At 36.3% G+C, this 20,470-nt stretch overlaps 3 protein-coding genes and 1 long non-coding RNA gene across 5 annotated transcripts; 2 read left to right on the top strand and 2 right to left on the bottom strand.

The window, feature by feature from the left end:
• Nucleotides 1-4: 4 nt before the first annotated feature.
• Nucleotides 5-1,050, bottom strand: LOC128179069 (uncharacterized). Its single transcript, XR_008243039.1, has 3 exons — nt 800-1,050; nt 551-638; nt 5-297 (listed from the first exon to the last, which is right to left on the bottom strand). It is a non-coding gene; the product is annotated as an uncharacterized LOC128179069 (long non-coding RNA).
• A 2,374-nt stretch (nt 1,051-3,424) lies between these two features.
• Nucleotides 3,425-10,356, top strand: LOC128179033 (double zinc ribbon and ankyrin repeat-containing protein 1-like). 2 transcript variants are annotated; one of them, XM_052846507.1, is made up of 17 exons: nt 3,425-3,554; nt 4,285-4,400; nt 4,635-4,788; nt 4,999-5,125; nt 5,444-5,540; nt 5,816-5,892; nt 6,014-6,114; nt 6,394-6,508; nt 6,668-6,769; nt 6,990-7,206; nt 7,521-7,624; nt 7,719-7,884; nt 8,235-8,308; nt 8,535-8,615; nt 8,871-9,004; nt 9,207-9,281; nt 9,571-10,356. In XM_052846507.1, exons 2-17 carry the CDS (start codon nt 4,292-4,294, stop codon nt 9,731-9,733), a joined length of 1,896 nt encoding a protein of 631 aa, XP_052702467.1. In that variant the 5' UTR covers nt 3,425-3,554; nt 4,285-4,291; the 3' UTR covers nt 9,734-10,356. The 2 variants fall into 2 exon arrangements, with proteins under 2 accessions (XP_052702467.1, XP_052702468.1); XM_052846508.1 differs by lacking the exon at nt 3,425-3,554 and adding an exon at nt 3,715-3,735.
• On the bottom strand, nt 10,356-13,585 carry LOC128179034 (steryl-sulfatase-like). Its single transcript, XM_052846509.1, has 6 exons — nt 13,452-13,585; nt 12,587-13,028; nt 12,284-12,406; nt 11,263-11,961; nt 10,889-11,173; nt 10,356-10,790 (listed from the first exon to the last, which is right to left on the bottom strand). Exons 2-6 carry the CDS (start codon nt 12,861-12,863, stop codon nt 10,435-10,437), a joined length of 1,740 nt encoding a protein of 579 aa, XP_052702469.1. The 5' UTR covers nt 12,864-13,028; nt 13,452-13,585; the 3' UTR covers nt 10,356-10,434.
• A 2,445-nt stretch (nt 13,586-16,030) lies between these two features.
• On the top strand, nt 16,031-20,324 carry LOC128179036 (uncharacterized). Its single transcript, XM_052846512.1, has 3 exons — nt 16,031-16,234; nt 18,225-18,974; nt 19,070-20,324. Exons 1-3 carry the CDS (start codon nt 16,196-16,198, stop codon nt 19,877-19,879), a joined length of 1,599 nt encoding a protein of 532 aa, XP_052702472.1. The 5' UTR covers nt 16,031-16,195; the 3' UTR covers nt 19,880-20,324.
• The last annotated feature ends 146 nt before the right edge of the window (nt 20,325-20,470 follow it).

Raw genomic sequence — 20,470 nt, 5'->3', positions numbered from 1 at the left:
TATATATATATATATATATATATATATATATATATATATATATATATATAATCCAAAATGAGTGAAAGGTGATATCACACAGTATAAATAATCAAAAAAGAAAAAGAAAATGAACAGTTCCAAAGTTTCTATTCACTAGCGCTTTCTGGATTTTCATCCTTCTTCAGGTGAATGTACATTATTGTACAGTGGTTATTATCCTATGATGACCACTAAAACTGCATCCTTGTTATTCAAAACTGTATGCACTGCATTCCATTTTTTCATGAATTTTTATATCCTTGTCTGTTTCTTTTTCTATAAATTAAACACGAATATGTTGTTAGTTAGTTTGATTTATGATTGATTGATGGATTAATTGAATGATTGTGTTATCAATGGTTATATCTCAACAAAGCAGGTATATCTCAATGTGGTTAATAGACATACTAAAGGTATACGTGTAATTATAGATGATAGGGTGGACTACACTCTGTTAAATACCTATACATACAGATGATTATGTAGACTCTATAATTATTATAGGGTATAAAATGTATATTTCATATACCGGTAATCTTTTCAGTCGTAAAAGAAGCCGGAATTAGGCCACCAAAGGTTATCTTTCACAGGAGCTGAGAATACTTGGTAGAACATACCTAATTAACGATAGTAAAAAAAAGGGAAGAAAAAATAAATTAAACAGCTTTGCAGTGTGTGTGGAGAGAGAGAGAGAGAGAGAGAGAGAGAGAGAGAGAGAGAGAGAGAGAGAGAGAGAGAGAGAAGATGCTAATGTAGATTAATAAAACATGCTGATTACCACTTATATACTTGAGTGACTTCTGTTCCAGTCATCCGTGACCAGAGGTTATATTATTTATAGGTGTTTAAGAAATTAATTAACATTTCGCCGGTAGCTCTAGACGGCCGACATATGCGAGGCAGGGTCATGATGCGTATGTATGTCTATGGCAAAATAATTCCCATTACATCATAATCGACACGTAAATTATATATAACCTTTATTCTACCCAAGGAACAATTACTTATACAATGGCAACAATCTATTAGTGCGTGTGTAGGCGAGAGGCACAATGACACAAAATCTATAGTCTTGCCGGATTGGGAGGCCATAGTATCGATCTGGGCAGGAAGGAAGCCAAATTCTGGCAAAAATAATCCGCCGTGAAGCATCTGGCGAAACGGAAGGAGAAAGAACCCCGACTTATTTGTATATATATGTCACAGATAGATAAGACTGACCTCTTAATTCAAATATATTTTCATTCATCTGTTTGTTATAACATAGAAAGTTCACGCAAACGCCCGCCGTGGCGTGAAAATGCAGGGGGGGGGGGGGGGGCAAACCTTCTCTTGTTTCTGGGTTTCTGGTTTTTCAAAATTTCCCTAACTTTTTGCAAATTTTTTTTTTCTCATTCATTGACATATTATCATAGAAAATTGATAATACTGCAAGTAATATTGACCCAATACGATGAGCTGATTTTAAACAGAGTGGTTTAATTTACAGCGTTGTTTAATGATTTTAGAAATTATCTTAATATTTATGGAAGGTACGGTTTTAATAAGCATTGAGAACCAGAGCCGTTTGAAGTACAGTTAATTTTGCTTCATACTTACAGTAAAAATAAGAGAGAAGCAGAAAAGGGACATGACTTTAGAAAGTGTGATAGCATAGGCTTTCACGTAACTTGTTATACAGAAGCGGCCATGACATATCTACAGAAACTAGGTGAACAAGTAAGTAAATAGCCTTTTGCAAGGTCCAAAAACACCATTAAACAATTAAATGAGAGAACAAAGTCATATATCAACAGGCGTCTATGTAACTTTAAACAAAATACGAAGAAATATTAGCTTTCAGCAACAAGTTAAATGCAAAAAAAAAACCCCAAAAAACAACAAAAAAAACCTCGGATATATTAGAGCATGCATAGGTCAATTTCTTAGAAATCTACATGCATGTACTTGGTAAACCCTAGTTAAAGGGTCTACACGGAGAAAGCATGACTGTATCGTTGTGGTTTGTTCAAGACCGAAGAGTCATATAAAGTAAATCGAAAGAAGAAGGCAAAGTAGACACTGTCATTTATAACTAAGGGAACTTTCCCTCTCTTTTTTCCTTATGGATTCATTTGCCATTGGACAGGTTGTCGCCGGAATCCTTTTTTGGTCTTGACTTTTTATACCATTCATACTTTGGAATCATATTTTCTCTATATGCTTGGAGAATATATTGTACATGCCCGGATATAGAGTGGGGTAAGAGTGAACCCCATGGAAAACTCATTTAGGCATGAGACCACCCCCCCCCCCCCACCATGGCAAATAAAATAGTTCTTCGATCGGACCCCTTACTCTAAACTTGAAAATATTCATGATCCGCGCATGCTATATTCTACACAAATACAATAAAGACTTATTTATCAGCCTCTTTAATACTGGACTTATACTCTAAATATCAACTAAATAAATTAGTATTGAAATATCATTTATTATATTTCTAATAAGATCATACATTAAAGACTGGTAAAACAGTCAGAGGAAATTACACTAGGCCTATTATTTTCTTCCTTTTTTCCGCACTAAAACAAATTATAACTATTTCGTTAATACTTACATTAATAATATTTCCCTTAATACTTCATTTTTCAAAATGTTTATTCATAAGTAATATTTTCAGAATTAAAAAAAAATCAATCATAGTGTAACATTTTGAGGGATTTTAAAGCAATATGAGCTGCATTATTTTTTTTAGAATTTTTAGAATCTTCATAGAAAATTAAAATCTTATGATAAAAAAGGTATTCATCTTAGCTTGAAAGAATCATTAATTTTCGTCAGAAGAAAGATTTCTCTTCTAAGGAATATATTAGATGATATTTTGTACAGGACGACAATAATTTTTCTTCATATAAGGCTTCTTTGCGGCTTTTCCAATAAAAATATGGCTAACAGAATTTAAACACCATGATGTTTTTGTCATTTAAGTATATAGAAAATAACATTTTTCGTAAAAAAAAAAAAAAAAAATCAGCATGAAAATTGCAGCTCATATTGCTTAAAAAAAACAACTGGGAATAACGTGTATCAAAACAAAGGTCCCTAACTTGAAAAGTAGTTAATTCTCCACCGTCACCAAAATTTTCAAATCCCTCAACTCAAATCCTTTTTATATATATTTAAAATGAAAAGTGCATAAACTCTGATTTGAGGCTGAGTATTGACTTGAGGAAAGTTGGTGACGACGAAGCCAGCTTTCATTCATGGTTTTTTTTCACAGATAAAAAAGAAATGGTACTTACTAAAAAAATTACCAAATGGTCTAAATGTAAAAAAAAAAAATAAAAATCCACCAAATCGGAAATGTAGATTTGCTTCAGTTCAAATTTTAGTTTTAGCCATTAGCCAATGAAATTCGGTTTAACAAAGTATCTAGGGCGCGTGTTGCTATTGACAAAACATGGCAGGTGTCTGGACAAGTTTTCGATAGAATTGTTATTGTTTTTATTTTATTTTATTCATTATTACAGATTTATGAACATACATTGAAGGTAATGAATAACATTAAAAGTGTATGCTTAATGCAAGTAAAGTATACTATTAGATAATAATAGTTCATTTCCTGTGGAAAGGTAAAATGATTTAGACATGCTTGAATAAAGATTCCACGTAGTATAACTCCTTGCAACGTTCCTCGAAGGTGAGGACTGTGCACTATAGTTGACTGTTGTGGTAGGATGGTCATTAATTAATTCACTTAAGTAATTGAACAATTGCAATGTTTTAATGCTTTGTAAAAAGTGTATTGTAAATCGAAGGATCGATGTAGCTACTGCAGTTCTGATACAAATAAATCTACTCTGTAAGGGACTACTTGTACTTGTAAGGTCCCAAATTTGTAATTAGCTCGTCAAGTCAGGATGCATATCTATAACTTCTTGTCTGATACATTTTTTAGAAAAATAAAGAAAAATTCATGTTCAATTGTTTACAACTAGACCACATCTAAACTCGTAGGTAGTATTCTTGTAAAACGTCATAGTGCAATTAACATATTAAGCATGTGGCATTCAAATTACTTTATAAACTCAGGTTAAAACATAAATGTATGATTTCATATTTTGAAGTTGCATTATTTACCTCCATTTTTACTCCAAAACATGCCTAGAGTGATACGAGCAATCAGAACAGATGTGTATGTTTTCGATAAACTTTGGTTACAATTATTCACATGATTTTACTCTTAGATTTACCATTCATAATTGAATCTTTGTCTTTTAGTAACAAAATGACAGCTGGATCTATCCCAGTCCCAGCCATTATACCCATAAGGACCCCTCTTCCAGGCCGGTCAAAGCTATCAGTAGACTCCAACACCAAAATTGAGCTATCAATTGGTATGTAAGGTTTTAGTTGAAATTTATAATTATATTGCACATTGGTTGCATGAAACATTACACAACTAATGGTACTGTAGACACAAATAATTAAGACTGTGAATGTGTATTTAGGTAAAGAAAAGGAAATTTTTCTTGTTTATCCATTTTGACCAGCTCATTAAAAAAACAAATAAATTTACACAACTGCAGTTATTTTACGACACTTTTGATTTTTGTGATTTTTTTTCACAGATGGTAAACAAGAAGCAAAAATATTTTACACAATAAATGGAACAAAGCCAGATCCATTTCCGAAAGTTGGAGTGGAGAAATGCACCATGCAGTACATGGGACCATTTACTCTTCCTTCTGGAAAACAGACAGTTAAGGCTTTAGCACTGTCAAAGTAAGTAAGACCTCAGTAAACACAGTCATTGCTTTATAAAATCCAATTTGAAAAGCCCATAATCCCAGAAATCATTTACTTGTGTTTAGTAATACATGTATATTCTTTGTACCAGGTATTTTTTGTTTGAAAATTGCAAAAAATGTTCTTCATGTTTGGTTGAAAGAAATATTAATAATTTAAAGAGGTAATTGTATTTTTTGGTTACAGAGATGGAATGAGGGAGAGTAATGTAGTTACCAAGGTTTTTGAGGTGGAGTTTGCCCCTGTTCCTCATTCTCCCCCTGTCGATGATGATCTTGGGTTTCAAGATGAAATTGACCAAGAAAAAACCAGGGTTAGTAATCAGATTTTCGTTATCTGTCTGGTATTGACTTGGAAGCTATTCATTGATATTTTATCACAGTATAAATGCTTATCTGGTATTTCTTCAAGAATTAAAAAATATTATAAAAGTACCTAAAAGTATTTGAAGAAATAATATGTTGAGACTATAAATTATCTTATTTTCCCTGATTAAATGCAGAATAAAATCATAAAATTTCATGATTTTTTAACTGATGTACAAAAAGTTCAAGAATATGAAAATAATCTGTTTGAAATTTCATCCTTCTTACACTGCATGTTATTAATTTAATTAATTTTTTGGCTACAGCTGAATACGAAGAGAGCAGCCAAAAATTTGATGTTATCAGAAGGTACAGCTTGGACTGATGTATCGGCGATGAAAACAGCAACTCAAAAACTATCAGGTAAAGCTGTAATGTGTCAGTATTAATTGTTAGGCATTGTAAAGATATATAGCAGTCTAACATTCATTTTGTGAAATGGACAAACACATGTACACATTGGTTTTTGATATTTTGTATTTAGTCAGAATTATTGAGTAATTATAACATCATCTTTTTATTAAACGTGTTAATGAATGCAGGATGAGTTTGAAGAACTCGATTGTTTCGTGTGATTTCTATTTTTGTGTTATTTTTCCTAGATACATGACTTCTATTTTGTATGATATATTTCCTAGATATGACAGTGTCGGGGTCCTCTCACAGACGTCCTTATGCTGATGCCAGATTTTCCAGTGCAAGGAGAAACAGAGAGGTCTGTACTCTACAAGATTGTGAAGCATGCTTGCCTGTTCACACTTATTATCTTCATCTATTTGTGAAAAAACTTGTATCATGTATCTACTTGTACATTCAGAGTGTGATTATTATTTTAGACCAGCATGCGTCATGAGTCCCTCCAGAGGCCCCACTCAGCTAAGCGTCTTCCGGAGACCACGGCGGCCATGAGACTGGAACAGGAACTGGATCAGATGAGGTGTGATGCAACAGACTTTAAGGGAACTAACTCTTGTAAACCTCTAAAAGAGAGAATTACTAATGTATTGCTATGCCGCAAATTACATGTATATCAAAATGGGATGCAACAGACTTTAAGGGAGATAACTCTTATATACCTGTTAAAAGAGTGAACTCTTCTTTTATTTACTTCTTTCTTTAATGTACCATTTTGCTGCAAATTACTTGTACATGTATATCAAAATTGATCATCATCTTTATACCGTGTATTTTAAATATTTCATGTTTTCATATCCAGAACTTCTTATTACACTGGTGATATGGATTTATTTGGAAAATATACAAATGGAATGGATACCACCTCGCCCTCCTCCCAACCAAAAGTCTCCGTCCCAACAAGCGACATCAGAAAGGTGGGGTTTTAGATCAATTTCAATGTATCTGATTATAAAGAATACATGTAGTAAAAATTTATGAAAAAATTATTATATTCAATAAGATTTCATTTTGAGATGTTTTCCCATTTATTGTGAAATTGTTTGAGTTTTCCCATTGTTTGTTTCCTTCTGTAGATGGGTATGTGTCAGTACTGCCGGTCGGTGGTGCCTTTCTCTGTCCCCACCTGTGTAGTTTGTGAGGGCCCCATACCAGGACAACATAAGCCACCACCACAGGTCAGTCAATCAACATTGTGTCTGAATCTTAAATGGATATTGACCGATGAATTTCTTTTTGTATTAACAAACATTGCCTATAATAGTTTATTGAAAATTCATATTGTAAATTTGGCAAGGCTAAGTAACATGCTGCTGTAAGATCTCTTATATTTGTTTTGTTAATGGTTGCTTGTCAGTTACCTCATTTGTAAGATATACATATCTTTATTATCTTCAGACACAGTGGTTACCTGTTAGTTACCCCATCATGCCCCCATCAACCACAGCAGCACCGCGCCGACCCACCGCCAGTGCCTCCACTCAGACGGTAGGACTCTTCTACCCATCGGACAGAGAACTAGCCAAGAAGCAGGAACAGGAGGAGGAGAAGAAGTCATTTGAGAAACAGCTGAGAGACAGGAGGCCATTGCTGACTGCTGTCAGTCCAGGCAAAGGTATAGGGTCCATTTCCGGGGATTTCAGTAGACATGATGAAATAGATTGCAATGCAATATTTATTCTGATTTCTGGAAGTCTGAGTTGCCTTCAGTCAGCTTTTGTCTAACAGTTGTTATCTCTGACTTCATTATGAGTTCTTTGTACATCCAAAAAATCTGCTTTAGTCGTTTGGGATTTTTTATGATATTATGTAATTTGTAATGACTGAAAGCTTGTATAAGTCTATCTGAACAGTGTAAATATTCATATAAATATCCTGTTGAATTTAGTGTCTGTCAATACATGTATATCCTTGATAATCCAATTTTAGGCTACTGGAGAAAGCAGGTGGATCACATGTGTGCACACCTGAAAGCTCATGCACAAAATGAGGCAGAATTCAGAGCCCTCATTGGTGAACCCAAAATGGGAAAGGTAGGATTTATTATCTTATCTTTTCTTTATTTATTTCAGGAAAAAAAAAGATTGATATTCTTGTAGAAAGCTAATTTTAATTTTCGTTGCACAGCTCCTGACTAGCACAGTACAGGAAGATGGTTACGAACTAAGTGTGACATTGACCTTTGCCCTACGCAACAACAAAGACCCCCTGGCTGGGCGCAAGATCGCGATGAGTGGAGACTACCTGAGCCAGCACACAGAGCAGGATAGCTGGCACAACACCGACTCAGACGGTCAGTGTCAGAGACCCCAATCACTTCAGTCCTATATCATTTGATAAACACTTTTATCCTCATTTTACCATGTTACAATCCAAAGATTTCACCATTGAAGTGCTTCAAATATATTTTTGCTGTAACTTTTATTTGATGTTCTTGTTTATTTTTTGTTCAGATTTTGTTTTATGATTATAAGTTTATTTACATGTATTTTAATCAAAGTATACCAGTATTCAAAACTAAGATTTATTTATGTGATTTTACATAGGAAAGGCCATTGAAGCTCACTTTATATCAGTAACTGTTTCTTAATGCTACATAATTAGTTGGACAAGTTTCAACTCGTGTAATCTTTTGTTGTACAGAAAGTGTAGAAGTTGTAACAAAGAAAACAACCAAGAAAACGAAACCCAAGAAAAAAGTAGGACCAAAGATAGCAGTAAGTAATGGGATAATACAGTGCATAATTAGTTGGTCAAGATCATCTAATGATAACTACAAATTGCAGTGGTATTGAAGTTTAATGTCAACTTTCATTTCCATTACTTTATTTGACAACAGTACTTATACTTAAAGTATGTAATGATACACAAATGTTGCAATTGGATGTATAAGATCAAAGAATATGAGGTGTAACAAGAAAGACTTTGTAATGATTTTTCCAGGCAATTGATCAGAAATTACTACGAGAGCTTGGTCCCAATGGTGAGGGAGATCCTTCTGAAGTGCAACAGTTGATAGACGAGGTCAGTTTACAGAGACTGTTATAGAGAGCAGAGGCAAACACTTACAAGTGCTTGCTTGAATTTGAAAAAGGGAATTTCTGGCAAACCAACTGTGTTAAGCAGGTCCAATCATGACCATTTTATTTCTTATTGTACATGTAAGCAAAGGTTTCCTTTTTTTCATATGCTAAAAATGAATTAAAATTCACAGCTTTATGTTAGAGACTTGACTGAGTGATAATGGAAGAGCATTAACGATTGATAATTGTTTTACAGGGAGCCAATGCCGAGTGTACCAATAAAGATGGCCTATCCTGCATCTATGTGGCTATCAAAAATAAGAGAGCAGCTTGTATACCGGTCTTAGTGGAAGCTGGAGTTGACATCAACATGAAGGGGCCATCCTCTATGTATGTAATTAGTACACCTGGTATTATTGATAAATGATTAGATGAATGGCAATATTAATTGTATTTTTCTACCATTCTATATATCTATCGTGAACAGTCTAGAATTGCAAATCAAAACTCACAAAGAAAAGCAAACAGAAGTCAAATTTTGAGATGTATGTGTATATTATGCTTTAATTTCTACAATTTTTCTCTGTTTTAGCAAGGGCAACACCCCCTTACATGAGGCTGTTGGACTGGGACCGTCAGGGTCAGAGGTCATCTCTGTTCTCCTAGAGTAAGTATCGGCACTAAACTAGAAAACATTAATGTACAGGAGCAATACCCTTCAAAAGACGGATTATCTTCAGATCTACCAATGTCAATTCCCAACAGCAGGATTCAATTTCAATCATTTTCATTCTTGCTCTGTAACTGATCATGTGTTACTTCTGTACATATTGTGCATTGATTTACCATTCTCAATTCCCAACAGGATTCAGTCAGTTCCATTCCATGCATTCTACTGATCATGTTTTACTTCTCTATACATTGTGCATTTGTGTAAAAAAAATCCTTTGTTACAGAAATGGGGCAGACCAGACCAAGAAAAACGACAGAGGAGAGACCCCATATGACTTGGCTGTCAAAGGGGGGTATGACAGTACAGTGAAAAAGTTCGCCTCAGCCATGGGCAGCTCACAGCTGAAGAAGATGGTCAAACCCAAGACTACGATACCAGCATCTTAATAGATAACTTTCATATCGCTGAGAAAAGGTTGTTTGGGAATGTCTGATGTTGAGGATGGTGTATTTTGTGTTTATGGATACTAACCTTACACACAGACTGTTTTTTCATTGTGTACAATACAGACTGATGAAAGTTGTGATTGATGTTGGAGATAGAAGGATATAGAATGTATAGATGAAGTAGAAATGATATTGATATTTTCACAGATTTATAATTGACAGTGAGACATATCAATGATATTTATTTTCCTGTTATTAATTATTGCTTTTGAATGTTACAAATACTGTTTATTTCCAAAGATACGGTAATCCAAGAATTGTTGATAGTTGACTGTTTAGTGAGCCCCAATTTATAGTCGTACATATTTCTTCCTCTCATAAAGTTCTGACTTCTATTAATTGTTACCTCAGTAACATCCTGTTGTAGTGGGCACTCGGATTCAGCTTGTTTAGATTTCTTTCCTAGAACTTGCTGTCCATGACAAAGATGATAATCATTAAGATGTAAATTCTCATTTTGTTGTTTATTGTATGAATGTACCATAAATATTTCAATAGGAACATGCATGGTTAGTGTAATATCAATTAAAATGACATAGAGGGGCTGAATAAAAGAAAAAGCATATTTTCTTTTTCATTTTATTTTGCTAAAAACATAAAAATGTATTTCTTTCTTCATTTTATTAAATATATAAATATACCTATTCATCAACAAAATCCTTATAAACCGGATCTGAGCAAGTGCATGATGGGAAATTACAACATGGTTGAAACCATGGCCTCCATAATAATTTAAAGAATGTCATTCTACTTTCTGGGGTACCCACACTCTTTTTGTGCTCAGCTGTGGCAGCTGATATTTTATTAACAATGTCCTGTAAATGTTTGTTATTTTTGTAACTGACAGGATTTCTCTCCCCTGGATCTGCTGTTATATCAAACAGCAGAGGTGGATCATATTTTATAGTATTACTACATATACAGGCTAGTCCGTAACATTTGTCCTCTCCTGGTTTGTAATTTGGAAGTTCAGTCACAAGTTTCCATACACTGCTTCCTAAAAAAGAAAAAATGAAATTGTCTGGAATTAGAGAAAAATCTCTTGGATATTAGTTATATGGGTGACGAAGTGCAGTAGCTTTGTACAATATATACCTTGTGGGGGTCTATATCTTGTCGCCTGAAGATGCTCCCCACAGTAATGGTACATGAATTTGTGAGGCGACTTGCTTTCCTTGAACTGTAGGAGCGGCAGCATGTCCTTCCCGTCAATAACCCGGTCGCTGGGGATCTTTCCGCCGATTAGCTTTGTGATGGTCGTGAACATGTCAAGTTGCTGAGTCGGCTCGTCTATGACCTTACCACGTGGTATAATACCGGGGAACCTGATGACGGTCGGGACTCGAATACCCCCATCCACCGTGGGGTGGCCTTTTCCACCTGTGTAAAGAAATGTCAAGATTGAATTTATGTTCTTTGAGTGATTTAACTGAAGAAAAAAAATCAATGTTAATCTGATATATAGATACCTCGGAAAGGCAAGTTGGACCCTCCGTCACTTTGACCTTTCATCCCCGTTTCTTCTAAGTGAGCTCCATTGTCGGAAGTGAAGTATATCATTGTGTTTCTGCCAAATCCAAACTGATCAAGAGCGTTCATTACATCACCTATCCCAGAGTCCATTTCTTCAATTGCATCGCCATAGCGATCGTGTTTAGATTTCCCGCGAAACTTTTTCAAAGTCTTCAAAGCGGTGTGCACGTGGTCCCAGGAGACGACCAATAGGAACGGGTTGTTGTCTCTCTCCCTGTCCCTTAAAAATCTAATTGACTCTTGGGTGTATCGATACGAGAGTGTTTCTAGGTGAATTGGTTGCTCCACGAGTTCAAAGTCCCGGTATAGAAGTCCATTCAACCACGCCATGTTGTTAAAGGCAAACATAATGTAAGCCATAGGAGTACTCATCAGAACAAACAAGAAGACACACAGTCCCCATCCTATAAGACCGACCTTTTTCAAAAATATCAAAGTAGTGATTCCAACAAAGAAGACGGTGGCCATTTGATAAAACATGTTTGGTCTCTGAGACGTTAGAACTCTGTCTCCTTCGTTGCTCCAGTCTTTCATATTGGTTAGGATATGGCCATAGTAAAAATCAAAGCCTCGATTTCTGGGATGAAACGCCATGTCACCTTTGTAATCTCTGTTCATTCCTAGATGCCATTTTCCTAAAACGTAGAATGAGTTTACTATATATTTTTGCTACACGTATGTGAATGATCCACGAATCTTGCCTATTCTGATATGTGAAAAGCAGCCGGACCACACCGTTACCAACATTTTGAAATTTCTCGACGCGAGTCCTAAAAAGACAGGGGTCGTATGCATAAAAATTCTAAGAAGGTGCATTTTGAGTTGGGGTTGAAAATCTAGATGGTTTTATTTGATTTGTTTTTTTATGTTTTTGTTTGTTTGTTTTGTTTAGTTTTTTTTTTCGGGGGGGGGGGGGGGGGGGGGGGGGGGTCTTCTGCTACTGTAACCTGTACTTGCCTACAAGAGCTGTTTTGTATCCCACGGTCTTCGCGACTTCTGCCAGCGTGGTTTCTGACGTGGGAAGACCGACTCCGTTAGCAGCAAATATATTCACCGCAATACGCCCGTCCGGGAACATTCCTACAAAAAAGTCATGGTAAAAATCATATATATCTTTTACTAGAAAATAACAGAGAAGACTTCTAATTGATTTTTTTTTTGTAATTTGACCCCCCCCCCCCCCAAATAAAACCCCAAATTTTTAAAAATGGTGGGGGGGGGGGGGGTACGCAAACAATAAATCCCTAGTGTGAGACATACCCGTCCTGATAGGCAGCCGCCCGGTAAGCATGGCTGACCTGCTGGGGGTACAGACGCTGGCGGCGGTGAGGTGATGGGTCAGTTTGATCCCGTCACTGGCGAGGGCATCGATATTAGGTGTCCGTATCGTATTGTTCCCGAACGCACCCACATCTCCGTATCCCAAATCATCGGCCAGAAAAATCACAATGTTCGGTTTGAAGTTGAGCGATCCGACGGGAGAGAGGAGAGCTGCCACCACACACTGGACCAACACACTGAATCTCTGTATGTCCATCTCGCCACGAAGGTCCGTAGTTATCCGTGATATATTCACAGCACACAATAACGGCCTCGGTACAAAGTCAGTGTTTTGATGTGTACATGTTTTTGTGTGCGATATGACACAAGTGGATTTGAAGACTTTGCCCCTCGTTAGTTTGTAATAATCTTCATTGGATAACTAGAGAAAGCAAACACGCATAAAATTATTAAATTTAGAAGAAAATAAGACAGTAGTTAGATGAGCCATCGATGCACATTACCCTTTCCTTCCATATGTGCGAATCTAAAAGGGGAAAGGGGGGGTCAGGAACACCCCTCCCCCCAACCGATCCGCTTTGGATATTTATATTTAAACTTATGCATGTTACGAAAATAAGCCTTGGGATCCCACCAGGACAAAAAAAACTCCCTTGTACCCTATGGTAAAATTATCTGGGAAGGGGGAGGGGTACAAATATTTTTACCACAGGGTTAGTAGGAGGCGACATGCAGCGACTAAATTTACTTTATTCCATCTTACATGTAGATTAGAAAGACCAATGACATCTGTGAGATCTAAGCTGATCTTGTGAATAGATCTGACAGTAAAACGAAAACTTACCTCTGCTTTTGTAAAAGTGTATAACTTTCAAAGCGCTCGTTGAATTTATACATGTACGTGAATGGGACCCACTAAATCAATAGGCCTAGTTTCTGACCTTATGGAAATACTACAGGTAGAGCCAGGCGTATATTGGACGGCGTTACACTTTCTGACCTAATTAAAAAGGACATTCGTGTACGTATACAGTAAACTGAAAGTAAAATGACATGACTACCATGCATTCGTATTGAGCTTTGAAATTCAAGGTGTTTTTTGTTTTTGTTTTTTTTTAACATGCAATGAACGTATATATGTATGGGTAAAAAAAAATACATCATACACTCAGCATAAAGGTGTTTTAGTTGGTTCTCATGTTAAAATAAAAAGGTTATCGTTCATAGGATGGGATCAAGATGTTAAAATTCCTCCAAAACTATAGTCCTCTGATTGTTACCAATTCATTACTAAACGATTTTTTTTCTTTCATCATCAAAATTTGAAATTATAGCATTTTTTTTTTTTTAAAGTTTCATGCATTTTAAATTTTTAAACCTTTGGCATTTTCACAAAACCCCAAATCATTATTTTTGTTGAGATTTAGCCTAGCTGACATGTTTGATAATTTCGAGTATAGGCTTTTATTAAAGGCCAGGATATTGAAGTCAGGAAGAAGAATATTTGCGAACTTCTTTCTATTTAAAAAAAATCATTTTTTTTTATTCATTAAATAATACTTGCAATGTTTTCTCGATAACAATTTACACACAGATGTAAACCTATAATCAAATTCTTAACTGTAAGATTGGTATACACGCTTACGTAAAAGCTTGAGGATTTCACAGAATAGATCTTTTTACCCCAACTCGACCCCCTTGTACATCAAATTATATGCAAATATCTCTCTCTCTCTCTCTCTCTCTCTCTCTCTCTCTCTCTCTCTCTCTCTCTCTCTCCTACAGTTTAGAATACAGTGTTCTTACTAATCAAAGCGATAGATATGAAGTTTCTATATTCAACCATGAAATGAAAGAACTTGAGACGGAAGTAGGATTTGCAAGGTAGTTTACTTATTATACAGATACATGTACTTATTGGATCTATATGTACTGAGTCATCATGTGTCGCTAGCCAAAGGTCCGATTCGTTTATTTCTTACCTCCCTGAAAACATCTTACCCTACCATATTGTGTGCAAATACTTAATCAAAAGCAAAATATTCTCATACTTTTAACTACAGATTTCGTCACTTTACTTGCCTCTGAAATTCTTTTTAACACCATCATCACCCCCCGTAAGGTGGCGTGGTCTATTATGACGACTCTCCATCCGCTTTCCGAGGTCGGTTAGACTAGCGTGTTTAATAAGAGAAAGTCTGAGAAAAGTAAAACGACAACATTAGTACTGAGTTGACGAACATAAACTTAAGAATTTTGAATATGGATTATTTGCTCAGATTGTGGTAGGATATCGAGATAAGGTTTTAATCAGCTCAAAACTAGCGCAATTTGTTTGTGCGCCGTAAATTACAGATTTTGGTATGCTATATATGTACAGTCTGTCGACTCAAATTATTTTATAGAGTTATGTACATGTACAGATCTGCAGCTATATGCGTGTGAATGTATGTTTCATCATATGCATGTGGGGTTTAAAAAAACAGTCATATAAACTTATATTTAAAACTCTCTCTCTCTCTCTCTCTCTCTCTCTCTCTCTCTCTCTCTCTCTCTCTCTCTCTCTCTCTCTCTCTCTCTCTCTCTCTCTCTCTCTCTGAGACAAAAGTAGCGTAATTTCTATTTTTTGACGAGATTTTTTTATTTTATTTTACGTGTAACAAAGATATGATATTGTAAAGGAAGGGAAGTTAATCAGCAATTAGTGACGTCACAAATTACATCGTCTGTCCATCGGCTTCATTGATTTGCCAAGTACCGTGCGCAAGAATTGCCAAACTATCACATCCGGGCTTAATGGACGGTGTGTAGGGAAACATCTTTAATAATTCATTATTTACGACGTGCAAGTCTATTGGTAAATTCATTTCATTACTTTAATCAAGTACAAACCACGATGTGATTCTTTTGGAGCTGCATGATAAGAATAACGCATATTAGAATTTAATCCAAAAAATTAACCCCATACTTTCATAAAGAACAAAGAAAAAGCCCCCCCCCCCCCCCCACGATAAAAAAAACTTATATGCTCTGGTATGAAAAAAATGCATTAGATTCTTTTTACCCGGTGGGGAATTTATTTGGGGGTCTTTCATATGATTTTCTTGAAAGACACTCGCAGATTAAAACAATTTTTACAATTACAGCAATTTGAATGGAATGTTTGTTTTTTTTTTAAATAATCACGACCATGAAAAATAAAGGATAAAAAAGGCATTCGATTTTCAGTTCAGATTTGGAAGATTTTATCAATTGTTTTATGTAAATTATCTGAAGATACGCAAATGAGCGCCGACGTCTCATAAGGTTTCCAAATTCCTCGACCTATTGAGATGTATCATTCAAATCATCATTAATAAACAATGAGAATGGCGATATCCACTGTCATAGATACAATAATTATATCTGTGTTTAATGGACCAAATACGGTACAGAGTCTAAGCGGCACGCGCCGAGGGAAAACCTTCCACCATTGTTTATGGTTACCATGAAAACGTGAAGCTGGCGTTGGTCAGTGTCTGAACATATTAATTTTATGTATCTCCGTCATACCCGAGATTTCTTTCACAAGATCAGCACGATTTCAACATGAAGCGATCTTCTTACTACGATACTGGCGCAGATTCGGTAAGTCCTATCATTTTATCTATATCAAATTCCTATCGTAGTCAATCGCAGCCATTTGACGTCTGTGTCTGGTAGATGAATCTGCAAATAGATATCTAACAGTTCGTGCTATAGCTGCGAACAAAAAATGTAACACATGTATTTTATATAAACCATTATTACCATAGCGTCTATCAATTTTTAGACCTGTGTTAATACAAAAATTAATCTAATGAAAAATTTAAGACTGAAAATCGTTTATTCACTAAGATCTAGTATCTGACTATCTAACTGAAACCCGCTTCAAAACATTTGTAATTTTTTGTAGTTGATTTGTGTTAAAAAAAAACAAAAAACATCACACTATTCACATCGCTTCTCTTGTAAGTTACAAGGGAAATTTTTGTAGCGAATCAAGCGTGACAAGGATGCAGAAAGCACTAAGTCGATGTACCGAATGATGAAGGTCATTGATTAAATTAGATGAAGATAATTGATTAAATTTTCACGTAGTTCTCTTTGTAATGTTTTTTCTTGGTACAATTACTTTCGTGAAAGGAACATCAAGTATACACAGGATTACAAGGATAAGATCGACATCAGTCTTTATATTAGTACATGTATATGTTCATTTTACTTTGTGGAGCTACCGTACGTTGCTTCATTTCATGGTCAACAGACATATTAGGTAAGAATTGTAAACTGAAAAGCTATAAAATAGCAAAGATTTTTTTCATGAGAATAATATTTTTGTTATAAAAGTAGACATATTATACATGTATATGGAGCTGTTGAATTTCTGTGCATTAACTAAAGGGTTTTCAAATTGTTTCACGTAACTTTTCTACATTGACTTGATTTTTATAACATGTATTTCAATCGAATGTATTCCTTGTAACTTTTCCATTCCATCCAATCTGATTAAAATAAGATCTTTGATCCGCTCCGACAAATTCGATGTCGTTACTTTGGGTAAATAAGATCTTTGATCCGCTCCGTGTAGCGACATCGAATTTGTCGGAGCGGATCAAAGATCTTATTTTAATCAGAGTGCAACTCCGTCAGTAATACATTTATTTACATAAAAACGTAAACATTATAAAAATGAAAACTTGAATTCAATTGATAATTATGAATTATATACCGTACAATCTGAATAAGTTCATACATTTCGTTTGAATATTTCAAGAGAGCTGGATGATCGTGGTCAATTTATACTATATTTATCTCCTTTAGATGAAGAACTGTGTGTGGAAATATAGCAAAATATCAACATTTTACAGCTATAAAAATTAAAAATCATACATGTATTTGGATAATTTCTCTCTTTTCTATAATGATATTACATGTACTGAAGCATTTTAAAAATTTAATGCCAGCTCTGATGTATAATTTGTTCACTATAAAAATCAAAATAATATACTAGTAGATATTGAGAACTGAATTAAGTCCATATTTCGTAACGTGACATGTATATATAGAGTTTGTAATCTAGATATTATGTTTTTAGAAGAGCGAAAACACGTATTATACAAACAAACAAATCTGCCTCACAGGTGAGACGGGCGGTGTTCGATATCTTCCCGACCCTGATATATGTATAAAGTGTAACTATCGATGTTGTTCACCTTTCTCGGCTTTGTGGTTCTAGAAATTAATTAATAATTAAGAGACTGGTTGCTTAGGAAACAATACCCTTGGATCGTATAGCGGACTCCAGCCTCCTAGCGATATCAATGCACTGCCGAGAAGCGATCTTGTAACGCCATATCTTACGGACATCATTACCAAAGTCCACCCAATACCTATTGATTGGCTTTTCTTACCTCTGATAAGTTCCATTTCCCTGAGGTTTGTCTTATCTGATGTCACAGATTTGGAGTACGAAATCTGAAGCGCGATTTAAATTTTCCGAGCATCCGTCACAACACACTCCCACCCCCTGCAATTTAATCTCGTCTATAAAGCTGAGTTGAGTTTTAAAGCCAACATCAAATGTTATTTTTTGCAGAGAGATCCTTACCAATCGAGTGAGAGCGAGGATTACCCCCAGCCCTCGTATCGTGGAGGAAACAGAATGGCCGTCTCTAAACCCCACCAGAAGAGGATCCGGCAGCAGAATGGTTACAATGAGTACCGCTACGAGCGCTATGAGAGCTATCCACCTAGCCTCCTGGACCGTGAACAGCACAGCAAGGCCATCAGGGTAAAATTCTTCAAAAACCGAGACGCTCTGCACAAAGGTATCGTTTTGTCCATCAGCGAGAAAATGTTTCCCTCCCTGGATAGCCTGATGAACCATCTGAATAACAAGATAGATACTCCTCAGGGCGTCATGTACATCTTCAGACTTGAAGACGGGAAGCTGATCCAAAATGTCAAGGAATTTCAGCCAGGGGACGAGTGCGTGGTATCCAGCACGCTAAAAATTGACCGGAGAATACAGTACGGTCAGATATCCGGCCCTCCCTCCCCCACCAAGCGTGGTCTGCCTATCCAGCGGAGTCAGGGGTCTTCCAGAGAACACGTACTCAGAGGGAGTCACACCGGCGGGATGAATAGATCTCCAAACCAAGCCAAGAGCAAACCCTTGACGTTTACCGTCATCAACAACACCATGAGGTCTGTACAGGATAAAATGATCATCAACCCCCACACAGAGCAGTCCTTCGAGCAAATGCTGGCTGACATGGGGGAGGTGGTCAACATGTTGGACAACCCAGCAACAGCATTGTATTGTGCCGTCCCACCATACACCAAGGTAAGATAATTAACTTAAAAGTGAATACATATCCAACCAATTAGTCAAGATTGTAAATGTTTTAGTGATACTTTCAATTTTGCATTTCGTTCTAGATCGAGAGTTTTTCAAATCTTCGCCATGAGCTCGTTGTGAAAAAGGTGGACAGCTTTTTCGTTGTTGGGGGCGAGGGTGCCCCAAAAGAATTACGACAGAAAAAAGTCCCTGTTCGCGAACCGACCCCGCCCCCAGAAGATGACATGGATTACTATGAGGAACCACCTCACCATCAGACCTACAGGGAACCATCTCCACAGCGACAAAAGGAGCGGGGCAAATGGAAGCCTGCTAAAGAGCCCCAACGGAAACTTCAAAACAACCGACCGAATCAAAATGGCTACAATGATGACAAAAATCAAAATGGCTTCGTGGATGACAGGACCCAGCCTCGCCATCGTGGAAATCAAAAAAGCAACAATGTTACAAATAAACCAACAGCTCAGTCCCAGAAAGTAAACACAAGCCGAGAAGACCGCGGACCAAACAACAGGTCCCAGGATTTGAGGAGATCCAATGACTCGCTGGCGTCCAAACCAGCACGCGAGGCTCGACACAACCAACATGAAAAGGAACCCCCTAAACACAGAAACCAGCGAAGTGACACCCAGGACAGCAACAGATACCCGGCAAAATCCCAACCCGCGCGACAACCACAGAAACAGTCCAATTTCGAGGAAGAGAGAGACATGGAGGTTGATGAAGGCGAGGAGGAGATGCAGCATAATGGCTATCACGATGAAGTAGATAACCGAGATGATGCGTATGCAGACGACAACGGTGAGGAGACAGAAGACGAGTATGATGACGAACCGCCCCAACAGCGCGCGGCGAGGAAAGGACCCCGGATGGAAACCCCCGAATGCTAGAAGCAATTGTCGTCTGCTCACCTCTGTGATACGGGTGCTTGAAATTCATATCTTCTATGGTAACGGATTACTACCAGCAATTGTGAAAGGATCTTTGTTTTCACATAAGAAATGAATTTCGTAAAAAAAGAAAGAAATACTTGGTGATAATTGTTACTCTTTAATTTATCAGCGTAGATTTTAGATTTTATTAATTTAACATATGATATACTCACTGACGTATTTTTTTTTATCCTTATCGTTAATACATCTGGATAAAATACAACCGAGATACTAGCTTTACATTACCTACATCAAAGAAAAGAATCAATTGATGAACGTGTTCCAAAGGTACTTACATTACTTCATATTGCAATCATTTGTAATATGACCATATGTATATTGTATATAGTCTCTACCCTTTGTTGATAAATGTTTATAAAGAACAATAAAGTTATTGTTATTATATGCATTTTATTTTATTTTATGCTGAAATCAGTCGAACTGACAACACATTGCTGTATTGGATTCCAATATGAAGAATAGAATTTACCGATCGTGGTGTTAAAAAAAAGGCAAGCCAGAGAAATATAGCGACATGCATGTACTTCC

This window comes from Crassostrea angulata, chromosome 3 (genome assembly GCF_025612915.1).
Source record: "Crassostrea angulata isolate pt1a10 chromosome 3, ASM2561291v2, whole genome shotgun sequence".
Classification (NCBI taxonomy): Eukaryota; Metazoa; Mollusca; class Bivalvia; order Ostreida; family Ostreidae; genus Magallana; species Magallana angulata.
The sequence above is the reverse complement of the archived record's forward strand: the minus strand, read 5'-3'. Positions and strand labels throughout refer to the sequence as shown.